This window comes from Lepidochelys olivacea (genome assembly GCF_965140295.1).
Source record: "Lepidochelys olivacea isolate rLepOli2 genome assembly, chromosome: 5".
NCBI lineage: Eukaryota > Metazoa > Chordata > Testudines > Cheloniidae > Lepidochelys > Lepidochelys olivacea.
The window spans coordinates 92,276,700-92,297,836 of record NC_140415.1 but is presented as its reverse complement, the minus strand read 5'-3'; the positions used below and the strand labels follow the sequence as shown (position 1 = coordinate 92,297,836).

Genomic DNA, 21,137 nt, shown 5'->3' with positions numbered 1-21,137 from the left:
AGAATTCACAGATCTGCAAATCTAAAGTTGTCCAGAGTGCAACTACAAACGAACTGCTATTTTATAAAAAGAAAAGGAGTACTAGTGGCACCTTAGAGACTAACCAATTTATTTGAGCATAAGCTTTTGGGAGCAGCTGTAGCTCACGAAAGCTTATGCTCAAATAAATTGGTTAGTCTCTAAGGTGCCACTAGTACTCGTTTTCTTTTTGCAAATACAGACTAACACGGCTGCTACTCTGAAACCTACCTATTTTATATGTACCCAAACTCAAACTCACCCTTTGTTTAGTTGGCTGCAGACTGTTCAAAACACTGGTGAGTGCGAGCCAGGGAGAAGAGAGGTGTTCTCTATAAATTTTTAGAAGAGAAGAGGGAGCTGTGCTCCCCTCTCTTCCCTTTAGCTCTTGCAAAAGGTTTAGGTTTTGGTGTAGAGTAGAAAAAAGCATGTCTACTGAGGAGAAGCAACAGCTCTTATAGCACATTGCAAACAAATATAGTAGAAGATTACCAGGAACCTATGATTAATACATCTCCCCACCAGACAGACTCAGATTATGGGCCGAGTGACTAGATTATGTGCCACTCTTTCATTACATCATTGAGACCTCCTCTGAAATTTCATCACATTGAAGCCTGATGCGAATGTAAAATATGCCATGGGTACCGGAGCATTTAAATGTATTAAGGAGAAAGGTTCAAGAAGAAAGTGCAATATCCAATAAATTTTGATTGTGATTTCCTTAGGCTCTCATTTCATTCTTTCTTTAGTCGGGACATAATAGATGCAGTTATTTTGGGATGACAGGAAGGGGGCAGCAGATAATCTATCTTTCCTCCCTTCCAAATAAAAAAATACTATTTTTTTAAAGAGTGTTAACTTTCTTGAGCACAAGATGGCAGGCTTCAGCTTTACTCCTTGGGAAATAAGCATGAAGAATGTGATTTGAAACAGATGAAGAAAATGCTTCTATTATTCAGAAAATTTGAAAAATCAGCAATGATGAAATAGCTAGACAAACCAGTGAATAAGTGGAACATTTGGAATAACAAAACCCAGTAATTAAGCCTCTAGCCTGTGTTGGGAATTGGGGGAAGAATTTTGCTGACGACTATCTTCCCAGTGCCCAAGGACAGTGAACGTTCTGCACCCACCCCTTTGGATAGTGCCTCTCATGTGCAAAGCCAAAGACAGAGCCAGGACTCCCCCTCCTACCTACCTTTCCCAGCTTCCTGCTGGATGATTCCATGTTTAGGAACCTAAATAAAAGTGGCCTGATATTTAGAGGTGCTCTGGACCTACAACTCTCATTAACTCTAATGGCAGGTGCAGTTGCTCAGATATGTCAGGTATGAACATTTTGACTATTGTTCTTTTAAGAAAAAGATTCTTTTTCAGTACTGTCAGGAAGCTCCCACCATTGTATATTTGATTTCTTCTGATATTTTCTACAATTTCTGTGTTATAATGAAAAGATCATTTATTTGTGGGGGCACAAGTTAATGCCTTAGTGATCAATCTAAATCTCTGAGGCCTGTAATTTCAAGAGAACATTTAGGACTTTCACTGTGTTCAGATTTTGCCTGCAATGTAACAAGATGGATGTGCTCTGGTGCCCTTATATGTAGCTGTTAAGTAGTGGTCCAAAAAGTCACGTTTTCACTTATCTGAAGTGTAGATTTTCCACCTTGATGCTCAGGAGAGTCAAATTTGCCTCCATGACATTACTAGGAAACTGTTGGGTCTGGAGGGATGTTATTGATGTGGATGGAGTTCTGCCTCTTTTCATTCCTTTCTCACCAAGCAGAAATTGCTTCCTTGATCCTGCCTTCTTTAGCATGTCTCTTAAGAGACATTCTCTTAGGAGACATTTAAGCTGCTATTTCCCCCCCCTCGCTTTAAAAGCAATAGAAGACTGTGTTGCCTCATAAATGAGCACCTGTTTATAAGGCAAAAACTAGAGCACCAATATAAAACAGCAGTCTTTTATAGACCTAGAATTAACATCATCAATACCATTTAGTCTCATCCACTCAAGTCTTTTCCCCCCACCAAAAGTGATATTAGCAATACCATGACGATAAAACAGCAACTGGAATATAGGAGGCAGGCAACTGGTATAGGGGAGTGCTGCGGTTTCGGTGCTTTTTCCTGCCTTGAGATCATGTGTGTGAACCACAACTGTGCTGAATGGATCAGAGAGGTTGCAGAACAATCCTTTCTTCTTAATAGTCAGCTAAGTGGGTTTTTTCATAATCATACTACCAAAGGTATCTGTTAGATCTACACATATCCTTATTTTGGGTACTTCTACAATACTTTAATAATTGTTCCATTCATGTTGGTATGCAGATACCACTGCCTATCATGCTCATCAGTACTGTGTTATTGTTTCCTTGTACTCTCCTGTCTGTCTATATCCATCTGTTGTCTCTTGTTTTATACTTAGATTGCAAATTTCTAGAGTCAGGGACCATCTTTTTGTTCTGTATGTGTACAACACATAGCATAATGGGGTCCTGGTCCATGACTAGCACTCTTGGGCACTGTTGTAATACAAATCATAAATAATTTCTCCTCCAGATATACATTGAGATTTTTTTTTAAAAGTACTCATGAAAGTACTCATTATTTGGGACCACCAAGCCTTATTTACACTATCATTTACACTGATGTAAACTGATAGTATTAGACTGGCATAAAACTAGTGTGAGAGAAGAATTAGGCCCCAAAAAATTCTTATCTGCAGAAAACAAGAAATCAGGGACAGCTAAAAATTAATTTGGCCCTGTGGCACCTAGATAATTGTCACCAAGCATAGGAATCATAGAAATATAATCAAGTCCAGCCCCCTACGCTGAGGCAGGACCAAGTAAATCTAGACCATCCCTGACAGAGGATTGTCTATTCCATTGCTTAACTACTCTGATAGAAAATTTTTCCTAATATCTAACCTAAATTTGCCTTGCTGCAGATTAATTCATTTTCTGCTTGTCCTACCTTCAGTGGTCATGGAGAATAATCAATCAGACTCCTCTTTCTAACAGCCCTTAACATTTTTGAAGATTGTTATCAGAATCTCCACCTCCCACCCCTCTTCTTTTTTATCAAGACTAAACATGCCCAGTTGTTTTAACTTTTACTCACAGGTCAGGTTTTCTAACACTTTTATCATTTCCGTTGCTCTCCTCTTGACTCTCTCCAGTTTGTTCACATCTTTCCTAAAAATGTGGCATCTAGTATTGGACACAGTATTCCAGCTGTGGCCTCATCAGTGCTGAGTAGAATGGGACAATTACCTCCCTTGTTTTATATAGAACATTCCTGTTAATACACCTCAGAATATTAGCCTTTTTTTCAACTGCCTCACATTGTTGACTCATGCAATTTGTGATCCACTATAACCCCCAGATCCTTTCCCGCAGTATGACCACCTCACCAGTTATTCCCCATTTTGAAGTTCTGCATTTGATTTTTCCTTCCTAAGTGAAGTACTTGTCTTATTGAATTACACCTTGCTTATTTTGGACCAATTCTCCAATCTCAAAGTCATTTTGAATTCTAATCTTGTCCATTCATAACTACTTTTTAAGTATGGTCTCTCAACCAGTTATGTATCCACCATATACTAATTTAATCTAGAACACATTTCCCTAGTTTGCTTATGAGAATGTCACATGGCACCTTGTCAAAAGCCTTACTAAAATCAAGATATATCACATCTACAGCTTCCCCGCATCTCCTAGGCCTGTAACTCTCTCAAAGAATGAAATTCGGTTGGTTTGGCATGATATTGTTCTTGACAAATCCATGTTGGCTAATCCTTATTACCCTATTATGCTCTTTGTGTTTACAAATTGACTTCTTAATAATTAGTTCCAGTACCTTTTCAGGTATTGAAGTTAGGCTGACTGGTCCCTGGGTCTTCTTTGTTCCCCCTTTTAAGGATAGTTACCATGTTTGCCATGTCATACTTCAGTACATGGCAAGAATGGGGATGTACTCTTGATGGCAGATTTATATCTGGATAACAATTTTATAACCTTTACACACATTCAAAAGAAATTTAATTTAACCAGATAACATTGTTGGCAATATTTCCAATTATGCCTATTTATCTTCAGTCATCCCATTAAAGAGAGGTATAATATTACTAGTTAGTGTTAATAGCATGGCTGTGACTATGCTAATAAGATGACAGGATTTTTGTATGGAAGTGCCAAATCTTTGAGCATGCCCAGTGAGAATTAGATGTTTTCTGAAGCCCTGGGCAGATTTACACAGAGTTGAGTGCTCATGCAATTAATAAAAGTGCTGTGCCAAGTGCTTTCTAAACATTATGATCCCCACTTGATACATACATACAAACAAACAAACAAAAAAGGAACAATGCCACTGCAACTTATCTGCTACCTTTTTAATTCTATAGTGAAGTCCTAAGATGGTTATATAAAAATCCTTGGTTAATATAAAATTAAGACAATATAGGGCTTTCGACAGTTTTTTTTTTTCCAAAATGGCATAAAATCCGTGTACCAAACTGCTTGGACACCAAGTTAGGAGAAATTCAATTAAAGGTGATGCAATGAATTCACGGGCCTTTGTCAATGTATTTCAATGGAGCTTGGCTGAAGGAGACCAGTGTTGAAGAGGAGGTAACAACAGGATTAGTCACATTGAACCAGATTTTCAAAGTTAGGTATGTGCCCCTGCACTTAATTTATATGTGCAAATCACTGAGGTACGTATGCAAATCAGATATTTGTGTGCACAGGTGTTAAGTGCCTGTCTGCCTGCACAGAGACCTAATTTGTGTGCACACATCGCCTATTTGTTCACATAAATTAGAACGTCTAATCCCTATTTCCATTTCGGCATTAAAGGGAAACGATAATAAAGCAGGTAACACAATTCTGAATTCCCTTTAAGACCATCAGAAGCACGGTGTAGTGCAGAGCCCAGAGGAAGCAGAAAAGGACGTGCACGGAAAGATTAGTAGTAAACCGCACGCAGACTCCGGGCGCGTTTTCTTTTGCTTGTGGTGTTCAGGTTGTGAACACGCGGTGGCGCCAGAGCTCGCTGAAGTCTGAGGCACTGCAGTGGATTTCCCCATTTCTTTCAAATTACTGCGGAAAAAAAAATCCGACAGAGCCACTAATGAAAAGGCAAATTCCCAGACAAGGCATTTTAATGTCGCTCATTCATCACATACCTGAGCTCTTAAAACGATTACATTTTATTATACGATCATAAAAGTTCACATTCTTTTTAAAAACAATCTTTCTCTTTGCATAGGTTTGTGTATTATCTGCATATATGCCCCTAGATAGTGGAGATGTGCAAATCTATAACGCGTATGCTACATTAGCCTAATAGTTACCACCTAGGCTGGAAGAGCTGGTGGAAAAGCGGTATATTTCTCCAGTGACTATAACGCAATGTTGCAAGCGCACGGAATGTGCATGACACTATGCGGGACGAACAAAAAGCAAGGGGAGAAACCAATACGCTGAGCTGTCCAAAAGGGTTTCTTAACTAGTTATTATGCCCAGTGAGTCGGACACAGAAAGCCGTGCTGAGCGATCTATGTACAAAGCCCTAATGCTGATCTTAGAAACTATCCAGACAAACCAATGCAACGGGGAGCCAGACCTACGCTGTGGCGAAAAAGGCTCCCTTTTCCATGCACATCACGTCTGTGTGTGTCTTTCTGGGGATGGGAAGGATGCGTTGCTGGTGTTCCGAGAATCAGGCTTTGATTTCATACACAGCAAAGACCGGAGGGTTCAGAAGAGGGACCGTGCTGATGGTTGACCTCTCTCTGGTGTGTGTGTGTGTGTGTGATTGTTTGTGTGTGCATAGACTCCAGCCTGCCTATTGGCATCTTGTTCTAGGCACCCTCCTCTCTCTCCCCTCCCCTCCATCCCTCCCTCGCCCCTGGTTGCTTTTGTCTTCTTCTTCTTCTTCTTCTTTTTTTTTTTTTTTTGGATTTCAGGCTCATTTTATGGAGTTTCTGCCCCTCTCTGCGTCAGCCCCACGTCACTTTGCCAGCAGCTCCTGAGCTTGGGCTCGAGCAGGAGCTGGGCTGCTTTATTATCCACTGGAGGAAGGAGACTGTGCGTAAAGGGCAGAGCCAGGAGCTCCGAGCCCCCCGGCAGCAGCAGCGCGCCGATTCCTCTCCCCCAGGCAGCAGCGGCCGGAGCAGGCAGCGCCCCCGCAGGTAGGAGCATGAGCCACTCGCCCCCCTGCAGCCTCCAGCCCGCCCGGGTGACCCACTGCCCCACCTCGCCGGCTCCCGCGCCCTCCCCGCTCCGCCCGGCGTTTTGCAGCATCATCGGGAGCCGAGGAGCTGCCGCTGCCCGGGCTGCGCTCGGCGCCGGAGCCGCGTCCCCACTGCAGGGGCAGCTGCCCGGGAGGGAACGGTCCCTGCCCCGGGTGCCCGTCAGGGGCCCGTGCTGAGCTCCCGGGGCTGGGGCTGGCGCTCGCGGGGCTCCCGGGGCGGGCGGGCGGGCTGGGCCAGTCTCGGCTCCGTTCTCACCGGTCTCTCTTTCCCCTCCAGCTCCGCCGCCTCCAGCGCTCGCCCCGAGCGGCCCCGGGGAGCCCGGGCAGGCAGCGGGGAGCGGAGGCGTCGCTCCTGCCCGGCCCAGCGCTCCCATGTGAGCCCAGCCGGGGCCGGCACCGAGCCCTCCCGCAGCAGGATGCCCGAGTCCCAGCCGCTCTGAAGCGCCCAGGAGGCTCCGCACACGCCGGGACGGTCGCTGGAGGAGGCCGTCGGGGCAGCTGGCAGCGCTGGATTGATCGGGGCAGCATGGTGTCCTGGCGGAGGAGGTGGCAGGGGCCCGGTCTGGCCCGGCTCTGGGGCTTCTGCTGCGTGGTGCTGGGCTCCTGGAGGGCTTTGCTCGCCTGCCCGGCGCCTTGCACATGCAGCGCCTCGCGGATCTGGTGCAGCGAGCCCGCGCCGGGCATCGTGTCCTTCCCGGTCCTGGAGAGGAGCGCCGAGCGGGAGAACATCACCGACATGTGAGTGGCGCAGGGGCTGGGCACTGGCTGCTCCCACGGGAGAGCCCCGAGCTAGCGGAGGGGAACCTGCTGGGCACCGCGGATCTGGGCGAAGAAGCCCTCTATCTGTCTCTCTAGCTCTAATTTTGTTTAATTTTCGTTATAATACTGTATTATGCTTGTGTGTGTATATTCTCTCTTTCTGTGCATACACACAGATAATACATGTGTGTATCAGATAATTTATATAATTAATAATTTTATTTTTTGTCTGTGTATATGTCAATTTGGCTATCTAGAGGGAGGGAGCCAGAGAGAGTGTATGGGTAAAGAGACTGAGAATCTCCATAGTATGTAGATATGAGAGAACCACTTACATTTTGTATTGCTTGCCTCTAAGGCTTGCAGAAATGATGCTCACATTTTCCTTGCAGCATCTGTTTTGCAAGTCTCAACTCTAACCAATATTTTTAGTCATTTCGTTATGAGGACACCAACAATAGGAAGGAGGTTTTGCTTAAGGAAAGATTCTGAACGATCTGTAAGAGGAGAAGTTCTCTGCATTGAAAGGCACTTGCTCAATAGGAAAATGTGATCGTGGGAAGCCTAAAAGCCTGGTATGATTTAATTTAGATTTGACTTCCCAGAGATATAATTTCGAAACCATTTAGATTATAAATCTTAATTGCCCTTGGTACAGCTTCCTGGGAATAAGTTAAATAATAAAGCAGTATAGCACACAGATAGTGCTGATTTTAGTACAAGACCAATGTATTATCAGAAAATTCTTCTCTGTCAGATTTTTCTTGGGAGAGGCAGTGATGTACATTTAGCTATCACTTTATCCTTCTCTTTTACAGATCGTTACAGATCAGTAAAGAATTACTACACTACACATATTCCACCTCTCTTCTAGACAATTAATTAGTAGGGGCCTCTTTACTCTCTCATGTCCCAATTTTATATGTTCTTCCTATTATTCATGCAAACAGAAAATTTTGATGGGCCACTCTTTCCCCAATCAAAAATTTGACCATTTTGTTTTCTTTGCTTTTTTAAATGGAAGTAACCCATTCTGGTAGAGTTGAATGAGGACTGGCTCTGCACTGGGTAATATGTGTGTAAGCTCCTTTTGCACATGCTCCTTTTCTGTAAGATAGCTAAAAAGGATGCAATGCTGAGTCTGCATGTGAATGCAGAACCACACTCATTTTCCCCTAGTTGTAAGCAAGTATTGTACCTTGATATTATTTATGGGGCTTTGACAAGTGGGTGCAAGAGGTTTTTCAATTTCAGCCATTGTGAGCCAGACTGCAGTTGAGACTTGTGTAGCGGATTGTGTTCCTGCTTGGGGCCTGATCCTACATTCTCTATTCAGGCAGGCCACCTTCTCAGTGAAGTGAATAGATGTTTTATCTGAAAAAGGACTGCAGGATTAAGACTCAAGCATCCAAATTTTGGATAATAGAATTGTAGAAGTTAGAGATGGAAAATACTTCTAAGGCTATCATGTTCCTCTCCTCCCCAGGCACTGATGTGTTGTTCCCTCCAGTATTTTTAGTGTACAAGGTACCATGACCTTTTTGCCAAAAACTACATGGAAACCTCTTGCTGCATTTGCCAGTGTGTGTGAATGGCAGAGGGAAGGGCTGGAGTAATGCAGGGCCTACATTTTGTAGATCTATTTATTTTTGAATGCACGTAACAGAATTAAGTGTGATTTCTAGGCTATAGCAGGAATCATCATTTCAGATGTTTGTTTAATATTCTATAGGTTATTCTAGGGAAAAAATCCTTCCATACCATGCACCACCACTCTACCATCTTCCTTATTATCAAATATCTTCAATGTAGCAATAACTTAGCAGTTTTTCCTCAGAATTTGAAATCCTCCATTTGAACAGACAGAGAAAAGAACCCTGTGTAAATATATTTGGCAAGCTTGACCAACTTAAAACATATATTTTGCTTTTTACATTTTGATTTCTGTTAGTTGATTTTTTCCTTTCTGTATTTTTTCATCAGCATCATCATTCATCTTTCCATCTCTTTTCCATTTCCACTATATCACCTTCTGATGTTACATTTTGTTGTGATTGGGTATATAAAAATAACTTCAAATCACTGATTTCCCAGCAAACTAGTGCACATATTTAAGATAGAAAACATTTAGACTGTTTTTGAATATCAAAACATGGACAGGCCTTAAGATGCAAACATAAATGAAAAACCAGACTACCCTAGCTTTCCTATCATTTCCGTGTGGAAACTCAGCAAGCATTAAACATGCTAGGAATGCATCTTAATATGATACATTCATATAGTCAAAAAAGAGAAAATGTTTTGAAATGCTCCACAGCCTGCTGTGCTTTAGGTAACAGGATAAGATAATGGGCTATACTACTCCACTGTATTCAGTAAACTTCAGGCCTGGTTCTCCACTCATATATGGTAGGTTTATACTGGCATAACTCCATTGAATTACATAAGTGTGAGAGTAGAATTAGGCCCTTAGTTTCTGGTCATTCCCCTTTTTCTGAAAAACTTTTGACACCAACTCTACATTATTGCACACACCCAGCTCTTATTTGGGTACAGATACTAGAGTTCTTAGGCAAAACTCCCATTGACTTACAGGGAATTTTGACTGAGCAAGGACTTCATGACAGGGACATTTAGCCAGTGGGAATTTTGAGTGTGCAATGACTAAAGGATTAGGTTTTACGTGAAATTACATTCGGTTAAACTCCCCCACATGCAGAGAGCTGGCTGAGGGCCCTGTGTATGACTTTATCCCTGTGGTGGGACTGTACAGGGTGGAGAATGGGGCAAGCTGTGGGTGGAACAACTGTGCATGGTGGATTTTTGGTTGGCTGCAAATAGGAAGGAGAGGTTTGTGGGGGGATAGCTGGGGCTGGGGCTGGGGCTAGAGGATCCACAAACACCCAGATACAGCAGCCTGAAATTCCAGCATAGAGTGCATAGATTTAGGGGGACTAGACTTTCTATTCCAGCCCATAGGCAAGTGACAGTTTAGAGGCAAATGCCATCTGCCCAGTCCCTACTTAATTCCTTACAGAGTGCCCGATCCAAAGCCCATGGAAGTCAGTGGAAAGACCCCCATTGACTTCCATACACTTTTGATCAGGCCCACAAACTCCAGGCTTTGTGAGGGGAGGGGTGAATTTCTTTCACCCTGTGTTTCTGCATGATCATCTTCCATGTTGTTTCTTCCTCAGTGATTTGAGCACAAACACATTTATATTTTAATAAATAAAATAGAAGTATTCTTAAAAATCTTTGCCTATAATTGGATTTGATTTTATCCTGTTACTTAGGGCACTGGTATGTTCTGGAAACATTCTGAAAAGCATGCAGCCACGCTGAGATTATTGTACCATAACAGAGTAACCTACTTGTGACAGGATTCTTTCATAATTTTGGTGTTACTGGTAAAATAAACTCCAAAGCGAGACTCTGAATTAGAATCGTAAAATCAGCCATTGCAGAGCTGATGCTCACGCTAAGAGCTAAGGAGCAAAAGCAGGAGAGAGCAAAATCCATATGCTGCAGGCACAATGGAACAGAAATATTTCACTGCAAAATCACTTGAGCTAAAATATCAATAGGATGGTAAATGAGTCTCTTAAGAGTTCTTAGATTTTTAAAGATCTGGTCTAATATTCTTCCTTTAGTTAGGGTATCAATGTATGTGGTTGTTCGTAGCTCTTGCTATCAATATCTTCTTGCAATACAGCATGTTGCTGGCCTAGTTTAGCAGCTCTAAAGTCATGTCATTAACATGCTGATTTATGACTATTCAACTGAACTAGGTTTAGAATTAACTGGTGTATTTAAGAATGAAATACTTGCCAACAAAATAGTAGGTGAGTTTTCAACTCTACCCCTATAGAATATAGAGTGTATTGTGTGTATGTACATTTAAAAACACAAAGTATATTTTTAATGTAATTATATAAATCTCTCTAGGATTGTTAATAAAGCAGCACACTATGTAATTTACATAGTAAATAATTTAATACATCTTCTGAGTGTGTGCTGAAAAAAACCTACTTACATTAACATGAAATACAGTTCATATTTTTAATCTCTGTCATTTTGTATTTCTAGTCTCTTGCTGTAAATTACATATAATGTAAAATTGTCTTGAAGGATGCTCAACCCCACTCCCCTCCTTCCACCTTTGGCCTTATAGGATGCTATGGTTTAGCTGGAATGGAAGGTTCTTCCTGATCATTTGGAGACAGGGAGTAACAGGAGGTATCAGGCTGCATATTATTCGAGAGAGTATGGACTGTAATGACACTCCCTGACATCACAGGAGTTAAGGATTTAGCCATGATTCCATTGTAAAACATGTGCTTGTAGGAGTATCTTGTTTTTAATACTCACCATGAACTGAAAATTAGCATCTTCAAAAATCCATTTGCCTTTTAGGATATAGGAATTACCAAATTATTACAAGTTTAGTTTTTCTTGTGGAGGTTCTTCTTTGTCTTTCATGTAACCCTTATGAGCCCATTGTTTTAATCCTTGTCCTTCCAGTCAGTGAGAACTGTATGGAGTTCCTTTGGAAACTTAGTCAATGCTGGCCCTTAAGAGTAGGTTCCTAAGAAGTGCTGAATGCTTCCAGAGAAGTGCTGCATTCCAGAGCTCAGCACCCTCCAGAAAGCATTCAGCACTGTGCAGGATTGGGCCCACAAAACATTATCTCTGATCCTGTAAATCCTTACTTGCCCAATAGTTTTATGAAGTCAATGGGACGGCATAAACTACTCATGCAAGTAAGAAGCTGCAGGACTGAGTCCTGTTTATGTTATCTCCACCACACTCCCAGTTCCTTCGCTCCTGAGGAGGAGAAGATTAGGGCCAGGATGGAATTTAAACTGTCTTTTTTCCAGTCCAGTAGAACAGCAGCCCATTGGGCCAGCCCTCAATATCCAAAGGTTGATATTTTTCAGATAGTACGTGTTTTTTTATCTGTATTATCTGGTAGTTTAAGGGGATGCTGTCAGGGAGTTTAGACCCCAAACTTGAGTTTTGTGAAAAATAATTTTACAAAACCTAATGATAATCATTTTTCCTCTGTGAATTAATTCTCTTAAGTAACAGAGAAAGCTGCTTATTTTGGATATCAGGTTTCCTCCTTCAGTGTTTGCAAACCAATCATTGCAGTATATGAGAACATGAGAACTTGGAAGTACAAATGACTAGTCTAATTGGCCCACCTTGATTATCATACACATTGTAAGGAGAGTGATCACTTTACATAAGCTATTACCAGCAGGAGAGTGGGGTGGGGGGAGAGAAAACCTTTTGTAGTGATTAACACCCATTTTTTCATGATTTGTGTGTATAAAAACATCTTCTGTAGTTTCCACAGTATGCATCCGATGAAGTGAGCTGTAGCTCATGAAAGCTTATGCTCAAATAAATTGGTTAGTCGCTAAGGTGCCACAAGTACTCCTTTTCTTTTTGCGAATACAGACTAACACGGCTGTTACTCTGAAACTAGTCTAATTTTATTGTTCTACCACAGATAAGTGCAAAAATGTAAAGAATACATGGAGAGAAAAAGATCAATTTTAAAGATTCTTTCTATTTTAATACTTTACTGATATCAAAGATTTTTTTTTTATTCTGAAAGTGTTCCTTTAAAAAGTGAAATGTGCAGGTGCAGTGTTCATTGTATCCATTAGTCGTTACTTAAGCAGATTTGAAAAATAAAAATATAGTGGTTGAAAAATCACATGACTCTACTGCCTGGGAAAAAAGAAAAGGAGTACTTGTGGCACCTTAGAGACTAACCAATTTATTTGAGCATGAGCTTTCGTGAGCTACAGCGCACTTCATCGGATGCATACCGTGGAACCTGCAGAAGACATTATATACACACAGAGACCATGAAACAATACCTCCTCCCACCCCACTGTCCTGCTGGTAATAGCTTATCTAAAGGTTTCAGAGTAACAGCCGTGTTAGTCTGTATTCGCAAAAAGAAAAGGAGTACTTGTGGCACCTTAGAGACTAACCAATTTATTTGAGCATGAGCTTTCGTGAGCTACAGCTCACTTCATCGGATGCATGCTGTGGAAACTGCAGCAGGCTTTATTTATACACAGAGAATATGAAAAAATGGGAGGAGGTATTTTTTCATATTCTCTGTGTATAAATAAAGCCTGCTGCAGTTTCCACGGCATGCATCTGATGAAGTGAGCTGTAGCTCACGAAAGCTCATGCTCAAATAAATTGGTTAGTCTCTAAGGTGCCACAAGTCCTCCTTTTCTTTTTACGAAGACAGACTAACATGGCTGTTACTCTGAAACCTGCCTGGGAAAAAGTGTCTCAGCCCTATGCACCTTTCATGTGAACTAAGTCTGCACAAAACAAATGAAAAAACTCAAATACATATGTGCAGATATCGGGGGTAGCTGTGTTAGTCTGTATCCACAGAAACAAGAAGGAGTCCGGTGGCACCTTAAAGGCTAATCTGTTGGTCTTTAAGGTGCCACCGGATTCCTTGTTGTTTATGTACAGATACTTTTTCACCTGATTTTTTATCATGGTACTATGGAATCAGAATACACAGATGTATTTACACCATATTGTAAATATACATTTGCAATCTATGACACCTAGTATATCTAGAAAAATGACTCATTGCTAATCATGGATGTCAACAAGTACAGTTGAAACAGCTGAACATGATTACACGAGCACATAAATTATGTTCAATACCTGATCATCTGCATCTGTTGCTGACATCTATTGTCACCAGTTGGTCATTTTTCTAGTGTAGATCATTCCAAAGGGTGATGTATTTCTGCTTTGTCCAAGGCCTGAACAAACAAGCTATGCCCAGACATAAGTGGGGGTAGAATCCTCGCCCTGCAACCAGACCCAGGGATGCAAGACTCTTGTGAAGCAAATCTGTGTTATTACAGTCTATAGTCTGTGGGGCTCAGATTTGCAAGGTGTTAATAACTCTGGCCCTGATCCAACAAAGCACTTAAGCATATCCTTAACTTTAAGGAGATGCGTGGTTAGAGATTCTCTCTCCACTGAAGTTAGCAGCAAAACTTCTAGTGACTTCAATGGGACAAGTATTTGACCCGGCGTATAGAGCAGGGATTCTCAACCTTTTTCTTTCTGAGGCCTCCCCTTCCCAACATCCTATTAAAAACTCCACAACCCCCCCCCCCCCGCAGCTCCCATCCTATTAAAAACTCCACAGTCTACTTGTGCCACAATAACTGTTTTTCTGCACATAAAAGCTAGGACCAGTGTCAGGGGGTAGCAAGCAGGACAACTCCCAGGGCCCCATGCCACAGGGGGCCCCATGAAGCTCAGTTGGTCAAGTTTCAGCTTTAGCCCTGGTTGGCAAGGCTCGGGGCCCTGAGCCTAAGCCCCATGCAGTGCAGCTTCGGCTTTCTGTCCTGGGTGCCAGCCAGTCTAATGCCGGCCCTGCTTGGCGGACCCCCAGGGGTCCCCGGACTCCAGGTTGAGAACCACTGGTATAGAGCATATGTGCGGCAACATATTGGCTGAGCAGAATGAACTAAGGATGAAAGGAAGAAGCCTGATCTCTAAATTTCCTGGCTTTTCTGAGTTTGGCAGGGAAGAGATATTTTCAAGGGTTGTAGGCCCACAATTCGGCTAACTTCTAAAAATTCTTTTTTAACTCTGACCCCCCTTTTTTTTTTATCTGAAGAATTAAAAATCAGTGACAACATAAAGTGAATTTAAATTAATATAAAATTAAGTATCAGAAGGGGTACTGCATCAATTGCTTTATTTATTTTCATATTTATTTCCATAAGGGCTTGACCCAGTGGGAGGACTCCCATTGACTTCAGTGAGCATTGGATTGGGTCCTGCATTTTCCTGTTTATCTGTAGCTGCTGCAGATTCTGAAGTGTGGTAGAATGCAATGGTCTTGTAGAAGAAGTTAAATCAGTTTTGCTATGGCGTATATGGGCCTTGGATAACAACATGAAACACAAGTGTCATAAATATAAAGGGAAGGGTAACCACCTTTCTGTATGCAGTGCTATAAAATCCCTCCTGGCCAGAGGCAAAACCCTTTAATCTGTAAAGGGTTAAGAAGCTAAGGTAACCCTGCTGGCACCTGACCCAAAATGGCCAATGAGGGGACAAGATTCTTTCAAATCTAGAGGCGGGGGAACAAAGGGTTTGGTCTGTCTGTGTGATGCTTTTGCCGGGAACAGATCAGGAATGCAGCCTTACAACGCCTGTAAAGTTAGTAAGTAATCTATAAGTAATCTAGCTAGAAAATGTGTTAGATTTTCTTTTGTTTAATGGCTGGTAAAATAAGCTGTGCTGGATGGAATATATATTCCTGTTTTTGTGTCTTTTGTAACTTGTTTTGAATCTGATTACCCTGTAAGGTATTTATCATCCTGATTTTACAGAGGTGATTCTTTTACCTTTTCTTTAATTAAAATTCTTCTTTTAAGAACCTGATTGATTTTTCATTGTTCTTAATATCCAAAGGTTTGGGTCTGTGTTCACCTATGCAAATTGGTGAGGATTCTTATCAAACCTTCCCCAGGAAAGGGGGTGTAGGGCTTGGGGGGATATTTTGGGGGAAGATGTCTCCAAGTGGTCTCTTTCCCTGTTCTTTATTTAAAACGCTTGGTGGTGGCAGCATACGGTTCAAGGACAAGGCAAAGTTTGTACCTTGGGGAAGTTTTTAACCTAAACTGGTAAGAATAAGCTTAGGGGGTCTTTCATGCAGGTCCCCACATCTGTACCCTAGAGTTCAGAGTGGGTAAGGAACCTTGACAACAAGACACTGTCACTATGAATTAAAAGGTTGGAGGATCAGGACAATTTATTTTGATTTTCTGGAAGGGATAAGTCTGGGTAAATATTTAGCTGCCTAATTCAGGTTCCAAACACACCCTGACACAGGGCTAGTCTACACTACAGCTTTACATCAACACAGCTGCACTGATGCAGCTGCATTGCTGTAGCATGTTTGGTGAAGATGCACTGTGCCACTGAGAGACCTCCCGTCAGCATAATTACTTCACCTCGGTGAGAAGCATAAGTGATGTTGGCAGGAAAACATCTCCTGCTGACATAGCGCCGGTGTGGACAGTGTGAAACTTGTGTTGCTTGGGGGAGAAGGGAGGCTTTTTTCACACCCCTGGGTGATGTAAGTTAGATCGACTTAAGTGGTAGTGTAGACCTGCCCACAGTGTGAAGTCTGTCAGATCTTTAGGTAAGAGCCTTTTCTCCCTAAGGAAGTGTGTGGATGCTGTAGTCCTTATGTGCTTTCAAATAACAATTGCTTATTGCACTCTGTAGGAGGTGGCATGTTCCTGTGCACATTCTGCTTTGTGCTCACCTGTTCCTGTAAGGTAGCAGAATCATAGAATATCAGGGTTGGAAGGGACCTCAGGAGGTCAGCTAGTCCAACCCCCTGCTCAAAGCAGGACCAATCCCCAATTTTTGCCCCAGATCCCTAAATGGCCCCCTCAAGGATTGAACTCACAACCCTGGGTTTAGCAGGCCAATGCTCAAATCACTGAGCTATCCCCCCCCCCCCCCCCCCAATGTGACAGAACAATTTGATGTGGCAAATTGAAGGCACTTTCAGCGCTCTCTGAAGCAAGAAAGAGGCAGGAATCTCAAGGGAAACGGCATGCTTACACAGCAGCTGGGAATGTGCGGTGGCAGCCAGACACCTACTAGTGCTGCTGGAGCTAATGTGCTAAAGGTAGCAGTGAAAAGGGAAGATTCCTATAGTTGGTATGGGACAATCTGTCAAAGGGTTCTGACTGAATTGTTTTGGCCATGCTTGCAAAAGCCTTGAGATCAACTTGGTGGCTTTTATAAGTCTCTCTGTAGTGCAATAACTTTTGAACTTTGAATCTGATCAATTCCAGGATTTCTGGTGATGTTCTAGGCATCAATGGCTAGAACACTACTGACTTTGAGGAAAACTGGAAAACCAGAAGAGGGAGAATGGGGAAGACCCTGCCACCTGATTAACATAAATAGATCAATAGATCAAACAGCTGGTTGATGGCATCCATTCACACCTTCCAGTATAACAATATCCCTGCTTATCTCTGCCTGTCCTCCCAATAGAGTTTAACATCTTGAGGCCCTGAATGATTTATCTTGCAGGGGTGAGGATGGAAAGGGGAGAATGGGAACGGATAGGGGGAACTGGGGAATTGAGGCAGGCACACAGCCTCTGGTGTGTGGAGGAGGGTGACAAACTGGGGAACTGGAGACAGTACAGGTATAGGGGGGAAGGAGGACACACAGGGGTCCTAGAATCAGGGGAAGTGGGTGGGGGAGACAGCTCCTGGTGTGGGGGAAGGGAGTAATGGGAGTGTATGGAGAGCCCCTGGTTTGGGGGGAGGGGGAAATGGAGGATCGTGGCGTGGCGGGGGAGGGGGGGTAAGGAGAGCACACAGCACCCCTGCCAAGGGGTGGGGGGGTAAGGAGAGCACACAGCACCCCTGCCAAGGGGTGGGGAGAATAGTAAACCCTGGAATGGGAGGATGGGGGAATGGAAAGCACACAAACCCTGGTGGGGGTGGATATTGGGGAACCTTGATATGGGGATAAGGGGGAACACAGAGCCCCTGGCATGGGAGGAAGGTGGGATGGGAGAGAGAGAATGGGGGGCACACAGAGCTGCTGGCATGAGGGGAGAATGGGGAACTCAAGTGTTGGAGGTGGAGAGACTAGTGGGCACATATAAAACCCCTGGCAGGGGGAGATTGGCAAGTGGAGGTTGGGGGGCACAAAAAACCCCTATCTCAGGGTGAGGGGGGAAATGGGGGGCACACAAGTCCCAGGTGTGAGAGAGGGGATGGGGGAGGTTGCAGGTAGTCTCTGAAATAGAGGGGGATGGGAGGGTGGCCCACAGGGAGCTTGGGAGGGGATGGAGGGATGCAGAAGAACCCTGTGTGTACAATGAGTTCAGCCTACACAAGCTCTGAAGTATGTGATCCCTTGTATAAAAATTAGTTTGAGAAAATTAATGGGCACACACTGACCCTGATCCTGCAAATGCACACGCTTAATTTTACTACTGTGAATACCCTTTTTGCCTTCAGTGGGACTACTCATTGTAGCAAAATTAAGCATGTGTGTTTGAAGGATTAGGCCCAATGTAAATATCTCTTTAATACAACACAGGGTGTATGTATTTAAAAAGCTGTGTAAGTCCTCTAGGTTAGATCCAATTGTTGGGTTTACAAATATTTGGAGACAGCTTGAGCTTGCGCTGGGATTTGCAAGCTCTGAAGTGGAAAACCTTTGGGCTTGATAGGACTCGGTTTTCTCATAGCTGAACTTCATTCAAATCAGGGGGCATGTTCCAGGTTCAGAGGGTTCTCACAGAATTCTCTGGAGACAGAAGTTACATGAGTGGCTGTCCTGTTGCAATCAAGCCCTGCTTCTTCTGGGGGCCTGATGGCTGGTATAGCTATAGAATGGGCACCACCTCTCCCAGGAACCAGTGCTGCCCTTCACTAGGGTGAATCCTTCCTGCTAGCACTAATACGCTTCTGGGGGAGGGAAAAAAGTACTCTCCTGCCACCTACAAGGGTGGCTGTAGGGCTAAATATGTCTAGTTGTACCTTTTAAAAGTAGCTTTATCCTAAATATGCTGCAGTGTCAGTTATTCTCTGCTGTTGGTTTTACATTTTAGTTCACAGAGGAAGTCAATCCTGTTCTTACTAATTGCTAAGTTATAGAATGCCATCTTGGATGAATATTAAAAACTCCATCTTGGATGAATGAAAATGACAAAGGTCCTCAGGTTTTAACTTCTGTCTACAGCATCCATTTTTAAATGTTGCATTTACTTACATAACGGTAGCCGCTCCTCCTGGTGCCTCAAAGGATGCATGAAAATATTTTAACTATTTTTATTGCTGCACTCTTTTAACTATGTTTTTGTCATACGCTGCCTCCTGAGAAGCAGAAAAGCTTCAGAAGAGCAAGAAATGTGACCCAAATGCTGCGCCAAGTGTGCAGTATGTTTAAATGCCTCAAATACAGGGTTCTGGTTGCCAGCAGTGTGCCACATCATGAGAATTACCAACACTTTTGTATTCCAATTGATGGGGAAAGGATGGCCCTGGGGTTTTAAGGTATGGACTGTAGGGCAGGAATTTTGGGTTCAGCTCCTGGTTCTACAACACACTTCTGGTGTAACCCTAGGCAAATGACTTCATTTCTCTGTACTTCAGTTCCCCATCTATAGACTGAGGAGAGAAATAACTTTCTGACATCACAGATGTGCTGTGAAACTAAATTCATTAGTGATTGGGAGGTGCTCAGATTCTAGTGATGGTTTATAAGTTGACAGTTTTAATGTGGTATAATTGATACTGTTTAGATAAATTATAGTTGAGGTGTTGCATTATTATTTCATGTTTGGCTTGTGGCGATTAACTGAAGTGCAATGTTAGTTTTGGTCAGTGTGGGGTGCCAAACTGGAGGGGGAAGAAGTGCTGAGAGAAGAGTGTGGCAGAGAGCTTGATTTTCAGGTGAAGTGGAGACATGCAATCCCATCCCTCAGTTTTTAGAAACAGTACTGGATTAGTGTTGCTCTTGCTTATTAAGGTACTCTTTGTTATGTGCTTCTTACGGTAAGCCTCTAACTCTTATGTTAAACCTCACTTATTTGAAGGAGACAGAAAAAAATAAACTCTCTGACTTCATTCTTGTTTTGACTTTGTCCTTGTCCACCAAACTCAGGAGGATGAAGTACCCATTGCCTCACAAGGTCAGACAACCCTGGCTTAACCTATTCCATATGCTAGTGAGCAGGTAGAAAGGCAATGGTACAAAACTATTTTAGGTCAAGTGACCCTGTCTCTGAACTGCAGTTTGGTAATCCAAGGGTGTAATTATATATTTTCCGGTGTTCTATTTGTTTTATTACCATATCTAAAGACAGACTGTATAATATTTTGAAACCAGTCTATTTGTTATTATTTATTTGATTTAGAATTAATTATGACAGCATGCCTGGCACTGCACAGGACACAGTTTGCAGAACATAGCTTACTACCTGTAAAGTCTAGAAGAAAGATAAAACACACTGGGTGACCCTGAGGAAGCAGTAACTGTATAAAATTAATGTTATATTCTTAATCAGGTTACTGAGCCTAGTTTTGTGGTGTAGCTGCATGGGAGAGTGATACATCTTACCTTACTCCTGTTTGCTCTTTTATGACTAAAAGGCTGCCTAGATCCTACAATTTATTCTATTCATAGTCAATGGGACTCTGTGTAGACTCAGGAGTCCATTCACACAGAATAGGTTTCAGGCTTGGGGCTCAACTCTAGTGGTTATTCACAAATGTTCAGAAAGGTTATTTTAGCTCCTTTTCCATCTTTGTCACACTTTTTTGTATCCCTCTTAGTCCTCAGCAAAAGTTGCTGTCAGGGTGTTTGTTTGTTTTTTTTAAATTGAAGTTAGATTTCAACCCATTTGTTGATAACCATTCAATTTAAAGCTGCTCTTTCACCTATTTTAAAAGCAACTATTTTATTTATTAAAATGAAAACAAGCTGCAGGCAATAGATCTGGGGCCACATCCTGCCCTCAGATTCCCACATATATCTTAGAACATAATTTAGATCATATTGCTTAATACTACCGTACAGCCAGATCCTGGAAACGGGTGCACAGCCAGAGCCATTAGGCTGCATGCTCAGAATAGTGCCATTGGTACAGATTCTTTAGTCCTAAACTATGGTAGCTTCTACTGCCACAACAATCTACTATTAGTTCTAGCAGCAGCTCTTCATATTTCTGTGCCTGTCACAACGCTTGCTATCAGATGAGATTTCATAGGTTGGGGGTAGCTATCATTCACCAATTTCAAAGATAAAATAACTGAGAGCTTGTACAAGGTCACTACCCGTCGGCTGACTTGGGACTGGAACCCAAAGGTCTAATAGAGTCAAGTCTCTTCCTGTTTTTTACACAGTCTTTCAGAAGGAGTATGTCAAATTAGGTGCTTGTGTAACGAAAACTAACTGTGTGTGCTTCTGTGTCATCCTCTCGCAACTAATCACATTTAGAGGTTAATAACTCTGCTACTACTTCTGTG

At 42.6% G+C, this 21,137-nt stretch overlaps 1 protein-coding gene across 2 annotated transcripts in view; it reads left to right on the top strand.

The window, feature by feature from the left end:
- The first annotated feature begins 6,020 nt into the window (after positions 1 to 6,020).
- NTRK2 (neurotrophic receptor tyrosine kinase 2) overlaps positions 6,021 to 21,137 on the top strand; it is a 275,952-nt gene continuing 260,835 nt past the window's right edge. For both annotated transcript variants that reach the window (XM_084628250.1, XM_084628249.1), the window contains exons 1-2: positions 6,021 to 6,220; positions 6,560 to 7,020. In XM_084628250.1, the coding sequence (XP_084484376.1) occupies positions 6,809 to 7,020 (212 nt within the window). In that variant the 5' untranslated portion in view covers positions 6,021 to 6,220; positions 6,560 to 6,808. The remainder of the gene's footprint in view (positions 6,221 to 6,559; positions 7,021 to 21,137) is intronic.